The sequence below is a fragment of the Mya arenaria genome, chromosome 2 (assembly GCF_026914265.1).
Source record: "Mya arenaria isolate MELC-2E11 chromosome 2, ASM2691426v1".
Classification (NCBI taxonomy): domain Eukaryota; kingdom Metazoa; phylum Mollusca; class Bivalvia; order Myida; family Myidae; genus Mya; species Mya arenaria.
This window is the reverse complement of record NC_069123.1, coordinates 52,958,864-52,982,301: the sequence shown is the minus strand read 5'-3', so window position 1 is coordinate 52,982,301 and position 23,438 is coordinate 52,958,864. Positions and strand designations below refer to the sequence as shown.

The 23,438-nt window shown below is 34.8% G+C and overlaps 2 protein-coding genes across 3 annotated transcripts; one reads left to right on the top strand and one right to left on the bottom strand.

The window, feature by feature from the left end:
- Positions 1 to 1,550: 1,550 nt before the first annotated feature.
- On the bottom strand, positions 1,551 to 10,649 carry LOC128213112 (zinc finger protein 197-like). Of its 2 annotated transcripts, XM_052918650.1 has the most exons (4): positions 10,630 to 10,638; positions 8,495 to 8,601; positions 3,456 to 8,199; positions 1,551 to 3,309 (listed from the first exon to the last, which is right to left on the bottom strand). In XM_052918650.1, the coding sequence occupies exons 2-3, from the start codon at positions 8,589 to 8,591 to the stop codon at positions 6,101 to 6,103; spliced, it is 2,196 nt and encodes a 731-aa protein (XP_052774610.1). In that variant the 5' UTR covers positions 8,592 to 8,601; positions 10,630 to 10,638; the 3' UTR covers positions 1,551 to 3,309; positions 3,456 to 6,100. The 2 variants fall into 2 exon arrangements, with proteins under 2 accessions (XP_052774610.1, XP_052774603.1); XM_052918643.1 differs by having other exon boundaries at positions 1,551 to 8,199; positions 10,630 to 10,649.
- Positions 10,650 to 10,665: 16 nt separating this feature from the next.
- LOC128213103 (RING finger protein 151-like) lies at positions 10,666 to 20,563 on the top strand. The gene is made up of 6 exons (XM_052918629.1): positions 10,666 to 10,745; positions 12,099 to 12,207; positions 12,870 to 12,916; positions 17,605 to 17,671; positions 19,032 to 19,176; positions 19,866 to 20,563. The coding sequence occupies exons 1-6, from the start codon at positions 10,702 to 10,704 to the stop codon at positions 20,018 to 20,020; spliced, it is 567 nt and encodes a 188-aa protein (XP_052774589.1). The 5' UTR covers positions 10,666 to 10,701; the 3' UTR covers positions 20,021 to 20,563.
- Positions 20,564 to 23,438: the final 2,875 nt, after the last annotated feature.

The window sequence follows — 23,438 nt, the reverse complement described above, 5'->3', positions numbered from 1 at the left end:
TTAACAAGCAAATTTATTGTATTGATATCCCCCGTCTGATTGGGCTAAGTCAAGGAATGGAAATCAATTGTTGGTGAAATATATATATGAGTTTGAGTTTGATTGCAACTGTTTGAAATAAAAAAAATATTGTATATAATTTAGCATTTAGAATTGACCAAGAAAGCTAGTATATGACTCCATGTTACCCAGTTCCAAACTAATCTAAGATTTCATCAAGGCAAACATTCTGATCAAATTTCATGAAGATTGGTCCACATATATTGCAAAAAATATAGCCTCTAGAGTGTCCACAAGGTTTTTTTAAGATTTGACCCAGTGACCTCATTTTTGACCCCACATGACCTACTAGTTTCAAACTATTCCAAGATTTCATCGAGGCAAACATTCTGATTAAGTTTCATGGAAATTAGAGCAGATGTATTGCCTCTAGAGTGTTCCCAAGATTTCTGTAGGATATGACCAAGTGACCTAGTTTTTGACCCCATGTGACCAATTTTAATAACTCTTTCAAGATTTCATTAAGGCAAACATTCTGACCAAATAAAAACATAACTGACTATTCAATACCAATTTTTGGTTTGGGACACAATTTTTCAAAGATTTCACCTACTGACCTGATTTCTGACCCCATGTGACCCAGTTTCGAACTATTCAACAACAATCAAGGAAAAGAGTCTCATTAAATTTCATGAATATTAGATTGCCTCTAGTGTGTTCCCAATATTTTTTCTAAGATTTGACCTATTGACCTTGTTTTTGACCCATATGACCCACTTTTGACCATATATAATGCCTCTAGTATGTTCCAAACATTTTTCTAAGATTTGACCTATTGACCTAGTTTTTGACCCCATGTGACCCACTTTTTTAAGTGGTCCATATTTCATCAAGGGGTACATCATGACCAATTTTGAACATAACTTGTCCAATCATTACCATGATATTGTTCCGGACAAGATTTTACCTAGTGACTTAATATTCGATCATATGTGACCCAGCTTTATTTACCACCAAGAGTTCATCAAGGAAAACATTCTGATTAAGTTTCATGAATATTTGAGCATGTATAATGCCTCTAGTATGTTACAAAGATTTGACCTAGTGACCTAGTTTTTGACCCCATGTGATCCCCTTTATAAGTGGTCGAGATTTGATCAAGGGGAACATTCTGACCAAGTTTGAACATTTTCTGATCAATGCCTACCAAGATATGGTACCGGACGGACGGACAAAATGGCGGACGGACGGACAACACCAAAACAATATCCCCCTCCCAAAACCTTCAATTCAGCGGGGATAAAAATCTAAATTAATAAGCCTAGTACTTCATGAATGCCAATCTGCAATTTTACTGGCTGAAAATATAGGTATCAGGTATGTATTCAAAATGAGTATTAGCAAAATCATTTGCTCTATAGGTTTAACAAATGTTGATTAGAACACACATCCAAAAAGTACAAAAGATCACCAGGGTCATTTGCAGGAGTCTTAGGTGGGTTAAAAAATGAGTCATTAACAAAGTAATGTATACTTTTGTATTTTTATATATGTTTATATGCTCTAATTTTCCAAATTATCTACTTAATCAGAATAAATAACGTTCTTTAAATTACTTATAAGATAATTATCAATACATGTATAAACAATAACAATTTTACAAGCATTTCCAATAATTAGTGTAAAGCTTAAAAGTTAAAGTAAAAAAGTATGTTACTACCTGGTAGGATTTTGAAAGTCTCTAAAAAATGTAATCACAAAATATTGATCAATTTATCATAAAAAAATGTTCTAATGTAAAATAAATCTTGGCAAGTATTTGTACAGTTGCCTCTACTATAAAGAAATACTTTCAGGTACCATGTATATCAAATTCTTCATAAATTAAAAAGTCTTGTTTTTTGGTATATGAGCAATTCATCAATCATCAATTTTCAGAATTAGAATAATTTAAATCCATAGACCTTAAATGATGGTACTGTTTTGGTACAGGTACATCCAGATATTCATTCCTATAAACTGTCACTGGATATTACTGGCCCATTCCCCCTACACAAAATGTACACATTCAATATGTATGACTACATCTCATTTTAATGTGAATATAAAAATAGTGCTGCATTATCAAACTAACTTAAAGATAAACATTATGCCCCCCCCCCCCCCCCTGAGCGCCATGTTGTCAGGATTATATGGACAATTGAATGAAATATGCATGGTCCTAAATGACAGCTGATTTGTTGCCATTAAGGCAGTTTTCAGATTATGACCATTAAAGTGTGAGGATAGAGTGTGTTATGACCATGACCTTTGACTCTATGAACTCAAAATCCAGAGTCATCAGCTGGTCACCAGAAACCTAAATGTCAAGTTCGAGGGCCATGGGTGCAGGCATTGTCAAGTTATCACACAGACAAGTTTTTTTTCGTTCAAGGTCACTGTGACCTTGACCTTTGACCCAATGACTCCTTAAATCATAAGGGGTCATCTACAAGTCAGATGCAACTCCAAGTCAAGTTTGAAGGCCATGGGTTCAGGCATTGTTGAGTTATCACTCTGACATCCTTTTACCATTCAAGATCACTGTGACCTTGACCTTTGGCTCTATGAATCCTAAAATCAATAAGGGTGATCTACTGGTCAGGCTTAACATCCATGTCAAGTTTAATGATCATAGGTTCAGGCATTGTTGAGATATCAGTGGGAGAAGATTTGTTAACTTTTTTGCGTTAAAGGTTACTGTGACATTGACCTTGGCCTGATGACCCCCAAAGTCGATAGGGGTCATCTACTGGGCAGGCCCAACCTTCATGTCAAGTTTGATGACCATAGGTCCAGGAATTGTCGAGGTCGCTTTCAAGGTCACTGTGACCTTGACCTTTGACCCCCATTAAATCAATAGGGGTTATCTACTGGTCAGGCCCAACCTCAATGTCAAGTTTGAGGGCCATGGGTGCAGGCATTGTTGAGTTATCACTGGACAACCTTTTATCATTCAAGGTCACTGTGACCTTTACCTTTGGCCAAATGACCCCTAAAATCAATAGGGACCATCTTCTGGCCAGGCCCAACCTCCAAGTCAACCTTGAGGGCCATGGGTGCAGGCATTGTCGAGTTATCACTTGGATAACCTTTTACCATTCCAGGTCACTGTGACCTTGACCTTTAGCCCAATGACCCCTAAAATCAATAGGGACCATCTTCTGGCCAGGCCCAACCTCCAAGTCAAGTTTGAGGGCCATGGGTGCAGGCATTGTCGAGTTATCACTCGGACAACCTTTTACCATTCCAGGTCACTGTGAACTTGACCTTTGGCCAGATGACCCCCAAAAACCATAGGGGTCATCTCCTGGTCAGGCCAATTCTCCAAGTCAAGTTTGAGGGCCATGGGTGCAGGCATTGTCGAGTTATTACTCGGACAACCTTTTACCACTCAAGGTGACTGTGACCTTGACCTTTGGCCAGATGACCCCCAAAAACAAAAGGGGTCATGTACTGGTCAGGCCCAATTCCAAGTCAAGTTTGAGGGCCATGGGTGCAGGCATTGTCAAGTTATCACAAGGAAAACCTTTAACCATTCAAGGTGACTGTGACCTTAACCTTTGGCCCGATGACCCCCAAAAACAATAGGGGTCTTCTACTGGTCAGGCCCAACCTCCAATTCAATTATGAGGGCCATGGGTGCAGGCATTGTCGAATTATCAGTCGGACAACCTTTTACCATTCAAGGTCACTGTGACCTTGACCTTTGGCCCGATGACCCCCAAAAACAATAGGGGTCATCTCCTGGTCAGGCCCAACCTCCAATTCAATTATGAGGGCCATGGGTGCCGGCATTGTTGGGTTATCACTCGGACAACCTTTTACCATTCAAGGTCACTGTGAACTTGACCTTTGACCCGATGAGCCCAAAAAAACAATAGGGGTCAGCTACTGGTCAGGTCCAACCTCCAAGTCAAATTTGAGGGCCATGGGTGCAGGCATTGTCAAGTTATCACTCGGACGACCTTTTACCATTCAAGGTCACTGTGACCTTGACCTTTGGCCTGATGACCCCCCAAAACAATAGGGGTCATCTACTGGTCAGGCCCAACCTCCATGTCAAGTTTGAGGGTCATTGGTGCAGGCATTGTTGATTTATCACTCGGACAAGCTTTAAAATTATTTTACCATTAAAGGTCACTTTGACCTTGACCTTTGACCCGATGACCCCCAAAATCAATAGGGGTCATCTACTGGTCAGGCCCAACCTTCATGTGAAGTTTGATGACCATACGTCCAGGAATTGTTGAGTTATCACTCGGACAAGCTTTGGTCTACCGAACGACCGACCGACCGACCGACATACCGACATGCCTGTGCAAAGCAATATACCCCTCTTCTTCGAAGGGGGGCATAATAATCATATTAAACTGGACAAATACTAAAAATTGCATACAAATTACTGTCACGTTTTATACCAACTTATTTCTCTTGTATATTCCAATATTGATCATTACAACTTACATATTTTTTACTTTAATGTTATTAAATTAATGTATATTTAATGCCTTTGTAACATTGCAACATTGAACCTAGTGTAGACTATAGTTCTAGACTATTTAATGTCTATTGGGTAATTTAAGGTCTTGAATGACAAACCTCTTAACAAGGTTTGAGGACATCAGGTCCAAGCGTTCTCTTTTTATTGTATCAGTCAAGGTTTTTGTCTTCAAGGTTACTGTGGCCCTGAGTTTAACCTGCTGACCTCAAAATCAATAGGAGTTATCTGCTGGCTATGACCAACCTCTTTACCAGGTTTGAGGAATGTATGCCTAGGCATACTGTTCAAGGTCATCACTTTGACCTACTGACCTCAAAATCGATAGGGTCATTTGCTGGTCATGACCAACCTCCCTACCAAGTTCACTCCAGTTATCAAACGTACAAGCTTTCGTTTAACAACTTTTGGTCATGCAAAAGTAATATACTGGGCGAGTACCTAAATCGGAACAGTACCTAAATATGGAACACCCATTATAAAAGTTTTTTTTTTTATCAAGATCAGTTTATATGATTTTAATCAATAAAGACGCTTGCTTCAGATACAAGTTCCAAGGTACACGATTCTCCGGTAAGTATTTCAAATACTGCGATCATTTAAAGTTTTTCATGTTCAAATGTCAATACATGGCATGTGGGGGAAAGACTAAATGCTTGCCACAATCACAGCATATTGGTACAGCCTGTATTTTACTGAAACCATCAAATTTTACTGACAAAAAATGACAATAAAAGACAAGCTGGAAATAACATAAATTATCAATTTACTTAAACAAAACATGGAGCAATAATTTTAAAAGAATACATAAAAATAAATAACGAAAGGACGAAAATGGCTGTCTTCAACATTGTGGTTAATAAAGCACTTTTTATTCAGATTGGTAGTATCTTGAAAAATGCCGTTGATATCAACCAATTGGTCTTGAATCCTAGTATGCTGGTGGAAAATTTTGTAGTTGTGGTGCAAGTCTAACTTAAAATATTTCAAAAATAGTGGCCAAAGTGTTCCGATTTAGGTACTCGCCCAGTAGACCTGTATCTTCGAAGGTATAAAACTTACATTGTATATTGGCCGTGTTCATTAGTTGGGTCCTAAAAAATCATTTCTAGAGATCTATACCTCAATATTGGAGGCAATTCTTGCCCCTAAAACTAAGCTAATGCAAACCTAATATGACTCCACATGCTGGAAAAATAATCTTACGGATATAATACCCAAATTCACATATTGATATAAATGAACTTGTATAAAAAAGAGTCAAGTTCCAAAAGAAAAGAAAAGAAAAGGCACAGCTATACATAGGAACATTGATATTTTAACAAACTAACTAAAGTAAAAAGGGTCCATATTCATACATGTAATTGATACACTTATCGATCAACAGTTCTTTGATTATATTCCATAATTATACATATAACGACATCACTAATTAAAGATACTGAACATTTTACCTTACATTAAACAATGCACTGTTGTTTAGGATTTATCAAACATAGCACCTTCCAAAATTATTTCGACAACCATCTCTGAACTGATAGATAGAATCTGCCATCCTACTTATGAGGCAATGTAAGTCTGCATGTAGAGTGCTTTGCCAGGCACAAACTGGTTTTCCGCAACCATCTGTTTTTTCTGATGGGTGCGAATGTGTTTCACAAGGTTACAACTCAGTGCACACTTGTAGCCACATACCCGACAAGTGAACGGCTTGTCTCCTGTGTGTGTCCGCTTGTGCTCCTCCATACCGGCCTTGCGATAGAATCCTTTATTGCACACATCACAAAAGAAGGTGAATTCTTTCTTATGTCTCCGAACATGGTCCCTAAGAGTAGAGGCCCTTACGAACATCTTCCCACATATTTCACATGACAGGTTTAAGCTTTCAGCATCAACATGCACGACTAGATGGTTTTTCAACTGGCTTTTGGTTTTAAACTTCCTGCCACATGTTGGGCACTCTTCTTTTCGTTCATCAGAGTGCACATACTTTCTGTGCTGAACAAGCACCTTTTTGTCCTTAAACTTTGACCCACAAAGATCACATAGATGGGTCTCAACTTGATCACTGTGCTCAACCTTTTTATGATATTGTAGATCAGGGATTGTGTAAAATATCTGGTAACAAAATGTGCAGGGAAACTGTTCAATATTATGTCTGTCAACATGACGGTCCAGTAATTCTTTAGTCTCAAACACCTTTGGACATTTAGAACATTGAAAGACCTCTTTATTTTCTTCCGCATCACAAAAAATACAGTCTGGTACACAGACACCTCTCACTTTTACCCTCTTGTGCAACTCCAACTTGTTCTTTTTCTGAAACAAAAACTTGCAGTCAGAACAGTAATAACCATTGAGAGAGGCACTGTAGTTGTCAGAGTCCATGTCAAAAGGCACTTCAGGGCACCTTTTATGGAATGTGTGTAGTTTAAAGTTTCTGTTCACAGAATATCGCTTTGCTTTGCTAATTAAGCCTGTTCCAGACATAGGTTTCAGTAGGCGTATGCCCTGTCTTTGTCTCATCTCCTGCCTTGTTGGCCGACCTCTCCTCCTCCGTACAGATTGTATAGATTTCCTTGTATCTTGTTCGTGTGTGTTACCAGAAGCTGTACAGGAAATTTCCAACTTGACTTCATTATAGTCCATAACAGCCGAATTTGGGTTGTGTACTTCCTGCTTTACTTTCTTAGAATGTTTAAGTGAAATATTTTTCTTTAGTTTAAGTTTAGTCAATCTATGAGCATTTTTTGACAAACCTTTTCCATAATTGTTCTGTTTCATCCTTTTTGATTTATTATGATTACCGCTATGTTGAAGTAAATCTTGAACATCACGGCTATCTCCATGCAATTCTGATTTGACAATATCATTATTGAGATGAATAGCATCATCTTCAAAATCGATTGTTTTGTCTGATTCTGCATCTGATTCAACTGCTTTACATGACTCAGTGGTGAAAAATGAATTGTTTTCAAAACTTGTATTTTCATTACCATAAGGTATAGAATTCTCCTCTGATACAATGTTTTCAAGATCACCAGTTTTCTTACAAGCCCTCATGACAACTTCAAACAGTTCCTTATTGCTTAACTGAAGGCCTTGCTGGCCTCCCTCATTTAACTTCAGCAAAACATATATTTTATCAGCAAGTGCAGCTGCAAACTTTTGTAAATCAAACAATTTGTGACATAATCGAGTGGATAGCGATGTTTCAGAACTATCAGTCCTTAGAGGTGCATTTTCTTTCCCTTCTCCATGTACCTTTTGTTCTGACAGAGATGAATTCATATCAGCAGGTTTAGAAACACTTACAAGTTTACTTTGGAATGACAAACTGTCTACTTCTGGCCTTTTGACAGGATCAAATGCCATCTGCTGCTTATCTGTAATACCTTTCTGATTGGCTTTTATGTTGTTTTCTGACACTCCATGCTTAGAATAATCTACATTGCTGGCAAATACCTGGTGGTCACTTGCAATTATTTCAACAGTTTGCTCTTGATTTTTGTATGCTTCCATAGCAACAGAGTTAGTTACTGCATTTGGGTATACAACACCTTCATTCGTTGAAGACATATTTGGACGATTATAAGAGTGACCTCGGTCTTCTACAAAGCCTACATGCAGTAGTTCCTCGTAGAAAGGAGGCCTTGATCCTGGAAAGATATTGCAGGCTGAATCAATCACAATATATACATTTTCACAAAGGGAATATAACAGAAGTAGCTTTTTTCACTAATCAGTTACTAAGTACATTTACAATGTACTAATATTGTCTTTGCTTGATTTAAAAGGCGAGTATAACAAGAGCTGTCAAAGAGACAGCGCGCTCGACTATTCTGCCGCTTTTCAGTGTAAGGATTGAAAAGTTTTGGCGATCAAGTGCCATTATGTGCAAAATACAGTTATCTAACTTGGTTATTTAAGTAGCATTTAACAGAGTTTATATACCAGTTTTGCTGAAGGGCCATCCATGCTGCAAAAACAGATCTCTTATGGCTGCTTCCTGGTCTGCTTTAACCAGCAGGAGCAGAACGTATGCTTCCATAGCTACACATCTGAAAAATATAAACATGGCAAAGTTCTTATTTTATTTTTGTTAACATTGCATTTTAAACTTTGACAAGATGCTAAGTATTGCTAAGTATTGTTGCAAAAGTATTATGGTGGAAACATAAGTGAGAACAAGAACATATACATCATATCTTTCTTTATCAGTGAAACTTGGATCATTGATAAATTGTAATTTAAAGTTGTGCATCTTTTAAAATAACTTGGAGGTATTTCTTTTTTTTCTAAACTTACCTTGTTTATATTTTATAGCAACATTTGTTTAGGGCAATACTCAAAAACTATTTAAAGGGATTGGGTAAAACTTTAAACATTTATAGATGACATCATGGAGTTGTGCACCTTTAAAAGTTTATCTCTTGGTGAAATAATTGCAGAGTATTCTCCCTTAGTGCTTAATTTTTTTTTAAGAAAAAGTTTGACCAAGGCAAACCGCAGCACTTACTTGAATTAACTGAATAAAACTTGGAACATAAATAAAGAACAATGTGATGCTGTGCACCGTGTATGTTTAATAAGGTGGCATTTTTGCAAATTATCTTCCCATATTTAACTTCTAAAAACACAACCCCAAAGCATCACTTTAAAACTAAGGGCAGGAACTGAGAGAGACTTTGGAAAATTGATATATGGTAATGATAACTTGTGCACCTATTGCCAAAAATGAAAACACTGCCTTTGGTGCTTTGTTCTAACATTATCTCACTTTGTTTTGCTTAAAAGACACTTTTTCCAGGGCAGTGCTCAAAACTATTCTGAGGTTGAAACTGAACATTTATACATGACAACATAAAAATAAATTGTGCATAGCTCAAGAATACTAACTCTGTTCCACTAATACAGAGTAATCTCCCCCTGCTTTTCATAATTTAAAAACTACTCGAAACTGGAAAAAAATAATATGTAGCAATGTGAAGTTTTGCACAGCACATAATTTTTAATTCTTAGTCACTTTCTTCCAAAATTGTCTCCCGTTGTACTTAATTAAATTTTAATTTAATTTGTGACATAGATAGATGAAGATGTGAAATCGCACACTGCAAAATAATTAAAACTCTTGCACCCATTGTTGCAAAGTATTCTCCCCTAAATCCTTGATTTCGTTTGAATAAATACTACTGGGAAATCTTCAATTTTTATTTTATTTTGGTATTTTATCTTCCCTTGTTTTCCATATATATACTAAGAAAAATTGCTTGCACAATTAGATAACATTTCTTCAAACATGCTCCTTCTAAATGAAGATATGAGTTACTGAAAGCAACAGCAGTAGTTCACTAATTTATATATATGCATAAGTTGATTTGTTTTTGACTTGATAAACAATCGACACATGTGAGGTTTAATGATACCTGAACATGTTTTTTTGGCATTATCATGATAATGCCATAAATGAATATTTGTTTAATAGTAGGCAATAATATTTTCGTAGAAATTTGAAATTATAACAGAGATAATTTCAAAATTGTGGTCGTGAGCTTTCTCTGCGCAAGGACCGATCGCTACTATTTGCTGGGATGGTGGACGTCACGAGTCTGCCATAGTAAAAAAATCGTCAAAAGACTCTTTGACGGCCATTTAGGTGGATAACATCATTGGCCTGTTAGCATGATCACAGCATTGATTTTCTTTTGCTCTACTAGATACTTGTAAATCACTAGTTGAGTTGGATTGTAGACAAACCTTTGAAAGGCTGCATACATAAGAATATGATGTGTACACAAAAGCTTTAACTGACTGGTAAAATCGGTCAACAGCTGGTTTCAAAAGATCAAGCAACAAAACAGACTGCAAACCATATAGATGGGAAATCCATTCAACAACCCATGAGCGTCTTGTAACATAGATGAATAAATAACATTTTAATTGGTTAAACACGGAAACAAATACTGTATCGAATGCCATTGTCAGTTAAAAATGTTTCTGTTTATCTATGTTATCTATATATTATGAATACAATTAAAGAAAACCAATTTGTACAAAAAAGTCATTCTAATATCTTTGTCATTACATACCTGTCAAATAAAAATTTGCAAGCGTCTGTGTGAGAGAGACTGCCCACTGCAGTGCTTACTTGAAAAGTAAAAATGCCAAAACGGAAGGCGTTAGAGGTAGAGGAAGAGGAAGAGAGGTGTGTAAACTCTGCCACATGATACTGTCAACGTGTTTTTGTCTTATTAATGCAAAATATTGTTCATCAAGCTAATTACTGATTACATTTGTCTGAGCATCACACATTCGTACTTGAGGTCGTTCGTACCGTAATTTTATCTATTTGGTTGAGATAAGTGATAAAGGTGAATAGTAGAAATATACTCTTGTCAAATCATTAATAAAATCACGATCACAATGTCATTTTGCATTACAGACTCTCCATTTCACCCCAAAACGTTTTTGCACTGTTTGTTTTAACACTTCAAAGATCATTCTTTGTAACTGTGATGTGAGCTGTAAAAATGTAATTTAAAATGCTCTTTTTATCGGTCAGTTGATGTGAAATCAAAGCTAATTGAACTTGTATGCTTTGCGGTGGTATCAGCCCCCTATTAATTGAGTAGTTCTTGCTGATACATGTACATTGACATGTATATGTCAAATTGCTGATGACTGCAGTTTGTTTTGATATGGGAAGGCAGTCAATAGGCTATAGATGTTGCAATTTATTTGAAATTCACCTCGGATTTAAAGACATGATCATTCAATACAATGGCATACTTAAAACACAAAGGTCATTCGCAAACAGAAAAAATAAACTTTTAAAATGTTATAGGAGTCCCTCAGGTAAGATTTGCATATAAATAAAGTGGGCAAAGGAAGATACAATAACCATAAGCTTAACAGAGCTATTTAATTGTCATTTTTCAACATAATGTTCAGTAACAACAGATGTATAATAGCTCTAAAAGGAATAATACTTTTTTAGACATATATACTTAAATCTAGGATCATATGCAAAATACACAAGATAAGACATATATCACATTCAAATAAAAATAAATAAATAGACTGACATGATATAATTATAAAGATATGATAAAAGGACATTGAATTTCAGTTTAAATAATAATCTACTTTAAAGAATTAAAGTCATCACAATAAAATCCACATACACATGTATGCAATCTATAACCATTACAAGCAAAATAAAATTTGATCGCATGTTTAATACTTGACATTTGATATGAAATAAATTTATATTTTTTATAATATTAAATCCATTATTTTGTCAGTCAGATAAATGAGTTACAGTGATATGATTCTTTGTGATAAAATTTCTGAAATCCATGCTGTGTAGGATTAAAGTGGACATGCTGGTCCCTTCTTACCTATGCTCATACAGATGCATTGCAGTGATAGAACATGCTTGTATAAAGTACATACTAAGTAAAGTACTCAGTAAAGTTTAGAAGCATGTCAAATTCACTCAAACCTAGAAAGAAAAAAAACTTTGCCTATATCTTTGAGATTTATTTTTCGTTTTCAGGTACTTTTTGAATCCAGGTTCAGTGAGTCACCATCTTTACTGCTCCATTTGTCAGGACGTTTTTAACGACCCCCAAAGGGCACCCTGTGGACACAGTTTCTGTAGAAAGGTAATTATAAAAGACAAACCATTTGTACATACAAATAACTATACCAGCGTTGTTGTTTAGAACAAAATTATGCAATTTCATGATTATGATATCATAATGACATAAAAAAAATCATATATTTACTCCGTAAAGAGCTAAAAAAGAGTCCAAATTATAGAGAGACTGTAGGCTCAAGTAATTGAGGAAAAGAGTTACGAAATTTAAAAACTGCACCTCTTTTAAGAAATTATAAAATTACTGTTATTTGCAGATTGCCTGTTAATATTTTTTTATGTATAATTCTGGAAATGGTAAAATGGGCCAAAAAGTGCATAGTATAACTTGAAAATGGAGGGATTATATGCAAAATAAATGTTCATTTCAGATGGAGCACATTTCTTTTAGCCATTCAAACGTTTTAACTCTCTTATTTTTAGCTCACCTGGGTATCAAGTGCTCAATTTTAGCTATTGTGATTGGTCTATATCTGGCACACATCAACAATTGCTTAAAAAAACATCTTGGTCAAGGACAATAATTATTATAAATGCATTTTTTCTAAGTTCCATGTTTTTGAATAAACAGCACTCAGAGGGCATTACTTGTGAGACCTCATGGACATTTATTTCTTATGCATGCTGTAAGTTTTATGTTACTGATTTAAAATGTTATAAATATTTTAGTGCATTACACCCTGGTTGAAGAGTAACAAGACTTGCCCAGAGGATAGGTTTGTTGCTTTAGTTTATATAATTATTTTCAGCAAAAAACACCCAGACAAGGTTTTAAATTTAATATTGCTATATTATTATCAAGTTGGGGAGTTTATGTTTAATATAGTATACTAGTTTAATGTGTACCAGTATATAACGTAATAGAAAAGGATGTGGGTTTGACCTCAACCAACGGTATTCTATTATGGCCTCATAATGAACACACTATTTTCTACCCAAAAAAACAGACTTGAGCCTCATTCTTTCACTGTGAGGGAGCAAAAAAATCATGTGACCACAAATGCAAATGACCACGGAGAAAGTGTGACAACAAAACGTATGTTTTTGATATTTTTTTTATTATCTTGAATCAAATTAAAACAAGACCTAGCCCAAGGTACGCCATATGATTTCCGGTTTCATGTGGTATACTGTCTGATATTCTTGGTGTCATAGTTTTTAAAAACATTCAATAAGAAAATTTGGAATTGGCGATGCAGACGACCATACAATTTGTATATCTTGCAAAAACAATAACAATACGGCTAATTTTACCAAGTTCCTTGCAAAAAACACATATTAAAGCAAATATATACCATTTTGAGTACCTTATATGGCAATAATTGTTAAGATTAATCAATTAAAACTGATATTTGAAAACATTTATTGTGTTTCTTTTAAAAATACAAACGAATCACAGTAAAGATTCACAGAGTATAAATCGCACCAATATAAAACAAAAAATGTCAGCATTTGTTTGTGAAACAAATGTATTAATAAGATAGATACTGATCAGGCTGTTTACATGCAAAACTTAAACATAAAAAGGTAATCACAGAGCAAATAAAAAAGTGAAATGAATCACATTACAATAATCTTTTATGCAAACCCATCGACACAAACTAAAACAAGAATTTACTAATAAAGTTCTGAAAAAACACTTGTCTTAATTTTCAATGCAATACATGGAGTGTCTGCTGATATATTGACTTAAATGTGATTATCTGCAAAACCTAACCAGAAATTCTCCAAATTATAAAGGACCATTATTTGCATTATATACAAAATACAGTTATCTTATTTAATTATTAAAGCACGCTTTATCGTTGAGTAAAGTTGAATAAAGTCTCAATACAATACATCAAGCAGTTGCAGATGTCGTAACCTATCTGTGCTTCTATGCAAAACCTTCACCAGAATTTCTATGTCGAATAATAAAGGGCAATAAATTGCATTATATGCAAGATATAGTTATCTCGCCTGATTAATGAAGTAGGTTGTATAGTTCAGAACACATATGTTACAATACATGTATTTGCTAAGATAATGACTTAAAGGTGCTTACATTCAATACCTTAACCAAGGTTTGACGCTGACGTTAGGGTGAGTAGGATAGCTCTCCTTAGTCTTCGAAAAGTTGAGCTAAAAATATCGCCTCAAACAAAAGCAAGTATTTACTAAAACAGCTCTGAAAATGCCTTCCTGGTTATGTACCTACGGAGATTACTTTTCAAAAACAGAATATTGTTAGAAAATACAATATGTTATTCTAATAACCATTTTACCACAGGAAAAGTAGTATTGAACTTAATCGAACAAAAATCAATTGTAAAATATAGCATTATTGTAATTAATCTATGTTGTTTTGTGAATTTTCTTATGCCGTGAAAGGCTGCTCCGGTGCCTAAACACTTTTTCACACTCTGGAAATTTAAGGCTTGACTCCCCCTTGTGCATATCCAAATGTGCCTTCAGGTTTGACTTTTCTGAGAAAGACATCCCACATTCGTGACAGTTACATCCCTGCTTTTTTCATGTCAAATATGCTTGTGAAGATCAGCATTGGTTGGAAGCAACTTCTCACAATTTATGCAAATAAATGGATTTGCCTCGGCATGCACCTGACATCTGAAAAGTAAATGCAGTAAAAATTAAAAAAACAAATTCTATCATATAATATACTTAATTTAGTCTTTGTCTGGAATATGTCAACACGAATGAAACAATTGAAGAAGTCGACCTTTTTACATTAAACGAAGCAACGTTGACCCAATATTGCTTATTAAAGAACAGCAACACAAGAAGATAAATCACCGCTAGATTTTTTTCTGTCTAGGAACAAAAACAGCCACGCTATACATTGGCTTATTTTCACTGGTAACACATATACAACGCTTTGTGTAAAGTATAATCAAGTTAAAGACACAGTTATGACATTAAAACGAAGACAATGCCGACGACAAAAACTTGGTTTTGAAAACATTTTGGCCTTTCCTATTTGATAAATAGACGAACTTACGTTTTTTTCATACTAATAAACATAATAAAGGTTTTGCAGATTTGACTTATTCGAAGCGATACTAAGTTCTTTAAGGTTTCTAATATACACTATTCTGTATAAACTAACCTGTGTCTATTCAAGTTTGCCCTGCTGTGGAAAATCTTTTCACAGCACATATATAACTCTTTCCCGTTCCGATATGTGTTGTTTCGTGCTGGCGCAGTGTGGAAATGTTCGCAATGACCTTGCAAAAATATCTGCAGATCTGAGGTTGTCGACTCTCCATCTAAAAGATATACCATACATATTAACAAATAAAGTATTTAAAGCTTTATTCGCACTCCTATCAAAATTAAATTAAAAGTGTGGTCATTCGCCTTAAATTCTCGAGTGTGGTCGTGCGCATAATTTAATATTGTACGAGTTCTTTCAAAAACATTATTTCGCCTTGAAAAGGAATTGTAAATGGTATATATTTACTGTTTATATATCTTTTTGTTAAGAACCAGTTGAAACTAGCCGATTAATCATTGATTTTTGCAAGATTAACAAAATGTATGGTCGTCTGCATCGCCGATTCAAAATTTGTTTTTGAATGACTGTTCTCAAAAATTACAACATCAAGAATGTCAGACAGTATACCACATGAAAGCAGAAATCATGTGGCGTACCATGGGCTAGGTCTTGTTTTAATTTGATTCAACTGAGTAAAGAAAATATCAAAAACATACGTTTCGTTGTTTCAAGATGGTTGTGGTCGTACACATTTGTGGTGAGGTCACAATTCTTGCTCCCCCACAGTGTTCTATTGATAGCTTACTATCACAGTCAAGTTTAGAGTAATTAGTGCAAAGATTTTTCTCGAAAAATGATTACAAAAGTTTACCTGGCCATACATGGAAATGTCAATCACACTTTAGAAAAATGCAGTTAAATTAAGGACTTGTTTTCTTTTCATCCATGGAATGAAATATATTGAGTTTTAGCTTACCTTAGCCGTAGGCTGAGGGTGAACTATTAGGATCAATGATTGTACGTTGTCCGTTGTCTGTCGTCCGTCCACACTTAGTTTGTTAACACTCTAGGGGTCACATTTTTGCCTCAATTGTCACGAAACTTGGTCAGGATGTTTGTCCCAGTAATTACTCGGACGAGTTCGAATATGGGTCATCTGAGGTCAAAAAAAAGGTCACAGAGCCCAAATATGGAAATACCTTGTGAACACTCTAGAGGTAACATTTTCAGTCCAAATATCCTGGAAAGTTGTCAGAAAGGTTGTGCCGATAATTTCTAGCTCAAGTTCGAATGGGTCATCTGGGGTCAAAAACTAGGTCACAGAGCCCAAATATGGAAATACCTTGTTAACACTTTAGAGGTAACATATTCAGTCCAAATATCCTGGAAAGATGTCAGAAAGGTTGTGCCGATAATTTCTAGCTCAAGTTCGAATATGGGTCATCTGAGGTCAAAAATAAGGTCACAGAGCCCAAATATGGAAATACCTTGTAAACCCTCTCGAGGTAACATTTTCAGCCCAAATATCCTGGAAATTTGTCAGAAAGGTTGTTTTGATGATTTCCAGAACAAGGTCAAATATGGGTCATCTGGGGTCAAAAACTAGGTCACAGAGCCCAAATATGGAAATACCTTGTTAACACTCTAGAGGTAACATTTTCAGCCCCAATATCCTGGAAATTTGTCAGAAAAGTTTTTTCGACGATTTCTAGCTTAAGTTCGAATATGGGTCATCTGGGGCCAAAAACTAGGTCACAGAGCCCAAATATGGAAATACCTTGTAAACACTCTCGAGGTAACATTTTCAGCCCAAATATCCTGGAAATTTGTCAGAAAGGTCATTTTAATGATTTCCAGCTCAAGTTCAAATATGGGTCATCTGGGGTCAAAAACAAGCTCACAGAGCCCAAATATGAAAATACCCTGTTAACACTCTCGAGGTAACATTTTCAGCCCAAATATCCTGGAAAATCGTTAGAAAGATTGTTTTGATGAATCTAGCCAAAGTTAGGATATGGGTCATCTGGGGTCAAAAACTTGGTCACAGAGCCCAAATATGGAAATACCTTGTTAACACTCTAGAGGTAACTTTTTAAGTATTTGTCCAATCATCACAAAATTTGGTGAGAATGTGAATGGGCATAATACATCAGAGAAGCCAAATCCCTGTTATTGCCCTTTAATTATCAACAAGTCTATAGCACAAAGTTTTACTGAGGTGAGTGATATAGGGCCATCTTGGCCCTCTTATTTTCATTTCTGCTGCTTCTCTATTGTAAGAAATTGTATCCGAAAGAATTTTTTTTAGAAAGGTAAAATTAATGACTATTGTTATCTATATTGTGTGTAGATTTGTCACATTTATCTTGTAAATGTATGTTATAGCAGTTAGTTGTTTTATGACTTCAGGAAGCCTGTTCACCTACAACAGATTCACCATGACTTCATTCTGGAGAACATCATTGGTGATCAGATGGTAACATCTCCTCTTTCATAATTCTATTCATTTCCGGAATGTACAATATATTTCAATCTCTGTATTCAATATTTATATGAAAAACTACAGAAACAAGCACAGTAGTCGAAAGTTCAAACATAAACCTCGTATAATGGCACAGGGTTTAATTGGTTTAATTCAAATCTTTTTATTCTTAATTTTGTAGCCAGTTTATTACTAAACAATATTGACTAAAATCTAATTATCATCAAGTTATGAAATGAACTGCTTTTGGTAAAAAGAATTACAGTGCATGTAGGTCAATGGGAGCTGTACACAATGGTTTAAGCTCACCTATTCACCTATACATGAAGTTCTCAAGGTGAGCTATTGTGATCAATAAATGTTCGTTGTCCATCCTCCAGCGTTTGTTGTCAACAATTTAAAATTTGAAACATTTTTCTCTATAACCCCATTGCCCAAACCAATGATATTTGGTATGCAGTTTGGCTGTGGTCCTTCACCAATGTTGTTAAAATAACGTCCCTGGGGTCAAAGTTGATCAAGTCTCAGGGTTTTCTATATGCGTATAACGTAAAAACTTTGAAAATCTTCTTCTCTGAATCACCCAGATCCTTGATGTAGTGGTCCTTGACAGGATTGTTCAAATTATATCCCTGGAGTGATAAATGGGCCAATTCCAAGAGTCCCAGGTTGAGTTCATGTGGAGTTGAAAATCATACTCTCGAGTACCAGATTTCAATAAAAGAGCTTAGATATTTACCATGTTTAGTTGTCCTTTACCAAGTTTGTTCAAATTTTGCCCTTGGGTCAAAACTTAACCGCTACAAAATTTGACAATACTTGATGATGGTGATCATGTTTAATGTTTAATACTTCACTAAGGTGTGCTATTTCACTTAGGTCTGCGATTTAGGGCCATCATGGCACTCTTGTTGATAAAACCTGATACATTTGCAAATGATTACGAATATGGAATCTTTCAAATTTAAAGATATGTTTGTTCAATTTTAGCTGTAACATCAATGATGTGCATTTTGTTTAAGTTTCTAAAAAAAATATTTCATGCAATTTTATTTCATATAATCTAGAATTTTACCCATAACTTGAAGATAACTATTATACAATTTGATATTAACCTAAAGCACATTATGACTTTGATAATACACATTAAATGTACCAAGCCTGATAACTCTGAAGAGAAAATTTCATGGAAAATGCCCTTTCATCAAATGAGAAAAAAACATGCATGCATTGTGATGCTTTTTGTTCAAGTGATAATCACTCAAACTCAATGAGGATCACCTTAATATACACCTGTACTGGTGATCAATAGGTATGAGTGTCTCAGTGATATAAAGTCTTGTAATGATTGCAGGTAGCCTGCCCATTTCGGAGAGCTGGCTGTGAGTTTGTGGGGCAATTACAGCTGCTCAAGTCCCACAAACGTGCCTGTGACTTTAATCCTGTTAACCTCCCCAGTTTTCTGAAGGAAGAGGACAGCACACTCAAACAAACCACTGGTGTGTATTCTAAGATAATTATACACAATAAATAGCACAGAGGACTAATTTACCCTGGCTAGCTACAGTTTACCATAACTAGCATCCTATTAGAGCCTTATAACTAGAATTTAAAGTGACACTCTTATTCAAAATCAATACATATACATGTATAACAAACATAAATTTTGAGTGTTAAATCTTTAACTACTTACTAAATAATGCATTTATGGAAAATGTTAATTACTGATAACAAGATTGTAACAGTGTATTTAATAGCTGAAAACCGAAAAATATTAAATGATTGGTGAATGCAAAAAGATTTACAGTGATTTGCTACAGTCTCATAAGGTAGAAATACTGTGTTTTCTGCACATTACTTTCAAATTAAACCTTAAATCCTTCATAAGAACCATTATTTTCGACATTTATTCATCTTTTTCTGGTAAACAATTGTATTAATTGTGGTAAATCTTATTTGGGAGTAATAGTGCATCAAGAAATCTTGACAATCGTAATGAATATAAGCTAACATTAAGTTGGCCAGCTTTTGTATCAGATGACAGTACTGTGGAACTGAGAACTCTTCCTATTTAATCAATCTCTTTACTTGGAAAATATCTGCCTTTAGGTGTATAACATAAGTATCACCATATAGGATTTGACTCTGGAATCATTTAATCAATTTCACCATCTATTGGTTACTCCAGTTTCAGCGGACTTGGAAGAAGATAGTGCGTTCATTGACCCTGACAAGGTGCCATCCCCTGTAAAGCCCTCTTTGAAGATGCGCCTGTTCCGGGCCGGAGAAACAAAGAAAAGACTACTCTCATCCATGTTTGACAAGGAAAACTCAGCTTCCTGACACCCACTCTCTTACACTGTGATATCTTCTGACATTTCTTTGAACATTTATTTAATGTGCAATGACCTAGTGTGTTTAACTGACCTGTTTAAATTAAGATCAATTTACCTTTCAACTTGCCCCTTGACCTTGTGAACACAAAGTCAACAATAATGTGGTTTGACTGTTTTCAAACTATTTAGCCTATCTTTAAAAGATGGACCATAGGGATGAAGCTCAGCATGGACAATGGAGCACCTAAAGATTTTGTTGAAGTGCACATCAAGGAGAAACTGAGTGTTACTCAGGGAACTCTTTCTATGATAACCAATGTAATGAAATGTGCACCCATACTCATGAAATTTGATAGGAACTGAATGGAAATATAGACTAAGTGGTACAGGAGATTTAGTGCCAGGGGTTTGGGTAGACATTCTACCTCACATATTTATAAATATGAATTGACTGGAAGTTGGGCTCTCTGATTCTATTGACATTCTTGCAACTCTTTATGTTTATGTACCATAATTATCTTGTATGTAGTAAAATATTATTGCACAGTCATTTTGTGTTTTGTTTTCCCAATAATGATATTTATTTTGCCATATATGTGCTGTATTGACCTTTGAAAATTGTATGCGATTTTTTTCTTAGATTTAATTTGACTTCAATGTCTTCTTTTATGTCATTTAGAAAGCAAAATACCGATTTACATGTTCACTTGTTTTAATTAACAATCTCTTAAAAGGTTAGCTATATATTTTTCAAGTTTAAAGGCTTTTATTTTTTGAATGTGTAAACATGATTTGATAGTAGAAGGATGAAATCAGGATTTGAAGCGTTTAGCTTCAGACTATCAATTTTTTTGCTGGACATTTGCATTAAAAAACAGTAAGAAGTACCTGAACATTTATTCAGCTTTGAAGATTATTTTAAGAAGGATCTTAGCCCCTAAACCCTTCTTTTTGACTAAATCTGTCATACTATAATAATTATCATAAGGATAGGGAATTTCAATCCGTTACAACTGCTGAAAGAATGAAATTCAGACTAATGATTTAATATATTACAATGCACTGCCAATTTTTCAGCAATTGTCTGCAGTGATAAATGTTCTGAATACCTTAAAAGTAACGACTTGAAAGAATTGTAGTGGTAATTGACCGTATAATGTATACTTAAGAAGTCATTTAACAATCAGTGTACAGTTTAAATAGTTAATATTCATTCCTCTTATCACAGCTGTTTTTACTGCACCTTTAATCTCACCTATATTTGTTAGCTGTCTCCGTTGTTAACCATTAGGTAGTTGGTTATTTACTGTAGCTATAATAATGTTTGTCCAAGTTTTGTTCAAGCTTTGTGAAGCTGATAATTGATCCAGGACTTCTCTTGCTTCCTGTCTGTGTTTCAGACGATCAAAAAGGTCCAATGTATCGGTATAGCCTTGGCTTCATCTTCAATTCCAGTCTTTTTTTGAAAACAATTTAACCTTGAACATGACTTCAAACACCCTGGGAGGATTATTCAGAACTTAGTTAAAGTAAACTTTCAAATCTTTACTGCTCTGGAAATTTAATGGATACACATGTGATCTGAAGTGTTAATGAGACAACTGTACCCGTTTTATTTAACACATCACATATTAGCACGTCATCAAATATTTCACGTTTAAATGCTAGCAAGGATCTGGTTAATCATTTTCTAAACTTAAAAAAGTTCTGTTCAATAGGCCAACTTTGTGTGACAGGGGCCATAACTCATAACTAATATTTGTCAAGTTATGTCCTTTCATCAGATTGATTAGCTCTTGATCTCTTTTTTTTGTTAAGGTTTAACTTATTTAATAAAGCGTACCAACGTATTAATGAAATGCACTTGCTTCAAGGGTAACACTTGTGTTCAGGTGTGATTTTGTTTTAAATTATGACAACTCACTTAACCTTTTAATTGAAAAGAACTGAATACTTAAATCGGGGCATTGTTTTATTGCTTTATGATTGTGGTAAGTTATTATCTTATTATTGTAAAGTCATACTTAAATGATACATGTATGGTTTAAACTCTCTTTTTTAAATTCTTTTGAAGCAATATCAAAGAGTTACATTGTGAAGTTCCTCAAGATAAGAAACCAGCTTACGTTACATGTCATAACGAGAGAAATGAAAGGTATTATATTATGTGGGTGTTTCACGAGACATGTTCAATGTCGTTTTAAGGGAGGACAAGATTCATAAGTTTAATGAATACAAGTCAGTTTATGATACAAAATTCTAATAAATGAACAGTTTCGGAAACTCGTTCACAACAAGCACTTGTTGACCTAACACGTACGTGTATGTCCAAATTTCTTCGATATATTGTGTTAAATTTTATATATTATATAAAATCTTTGCACTTCATCAGAAACATTTTGCATGTGTCTATAGAGACCACATTTTCAAACTGGTCTTTAGGAAACTTGTTCAGAAATGTGCATCTGCTTTCAAATCTAGGTTAATTTTGATTATGGGTCATGTTGTGTCATTTCATTCCATTTAAGTCACAAAGTCAAATGTTTTAAATACTGGCACTTAAAAAATACCCAATCTTCATGAACCTTGTGCACAATATTGACTTCAGTATGAAATCTAGGTGAGAATAGTAATGAAACAGTTCTGAAAAGTAGGTCATTTGGTCAAATGCTTAAAAAAACATTGTTGAAACATCTTCTGTTCAAGCTCCATAAAACTGTAAGACTGTGTGTCCTTTTAAAATATAAGTCTTTATTATGGGTCATTCTTGGTAAAAAGAAGTTGGTGTCGAGGTCAATATAAGGTTTCAAAATTCTTTTTAATTTACTTGAGTTGGCATACTGTTCACTATCTTAATGAAACATGGTTTTAAATATTTTTCTTTATGAAAGATAGGTCCAGTCCAAAAAGTATGTCAAATGTTCAAACCCTTGAGACTAGGGTGGCCACATTTTATTTAATCTTAATCAAACCTGGTTTGAACGCGATGATAAATTCTTGGTCATGTTCGGTTATTGGTGCTGTTTGGTTAAACTCGATCAAAACAGAAATTCTTGTTGTAATTTTACCTATTCTTCATGAGACTTGGTCAGAATGTAGGTCTTTATGACATTTATAGAGAATAATAATTGTGCATTGTGCTGTTTGGAGAGGCAGCCATTCCTGTTTACAAATTAGAATATCAAATTTCTGCTTAAAGTCCATGCACATTTGGATGTTGTAACTGTATACAGTTTTGTTAAGAGTATACTTTAACCTTTAAAAAAAATGAAAGTATTTGTTTGTTTTGTTTTACTTAAAATGTTAATCATTTAAATGAAAAATCATTCAAACGAAAACTATCTGATTATCAGATGTGTTGCATGGCTGTCAAAGGAGAAATAAGGTATTAAGTTACAAGATTTGCAGGAGACATTTATGATAGT

What these genes read in the sequence shown, in the direction of transcription:
- LOC128213112 (XM_052918643.1), bottom strand. Translation starts at nt 8,591, where the DNA reads ATGGAAGCATACGTTCTGCTCCTGCTGGTTAAAGCAGACCAGGAAGCA. An exon ending in ATGGCCCTTCAGCAAAACTG is followed by an intron (nt 8,200 to 8,494) that starts GTATATAAACTC and finishes ATATCTTTCCAG; the next exon opens with GATCAAGGCCTCCTTTCTAC.
- LOC128213103 (XM_052918629.1), top strand. Translation starts at nt 10,702, where the DNA reads ATGCCAAAACGGAAGGCGTTAGAGGTAGAGGAAGAGGAAGAGAG. An exon ending in GTAGAGGAAGAGGAAGAGAG is followed by an intron (nt 10,746 to 12,098) that starts GTGTGTAAACTC and finishes TTTCGTTTTCAG; the next exon opens with GTACTTTTTGAATCCAGGTT. An exon ending in ACATCATTGGTGATCAGATG is followed by an intron (nt 17,672 to 19,031) that starts GTAACATCTCCT and finishes TAATGATTGCAG; the next exon opens with GTAGCCTGCCCATTTCGGAG.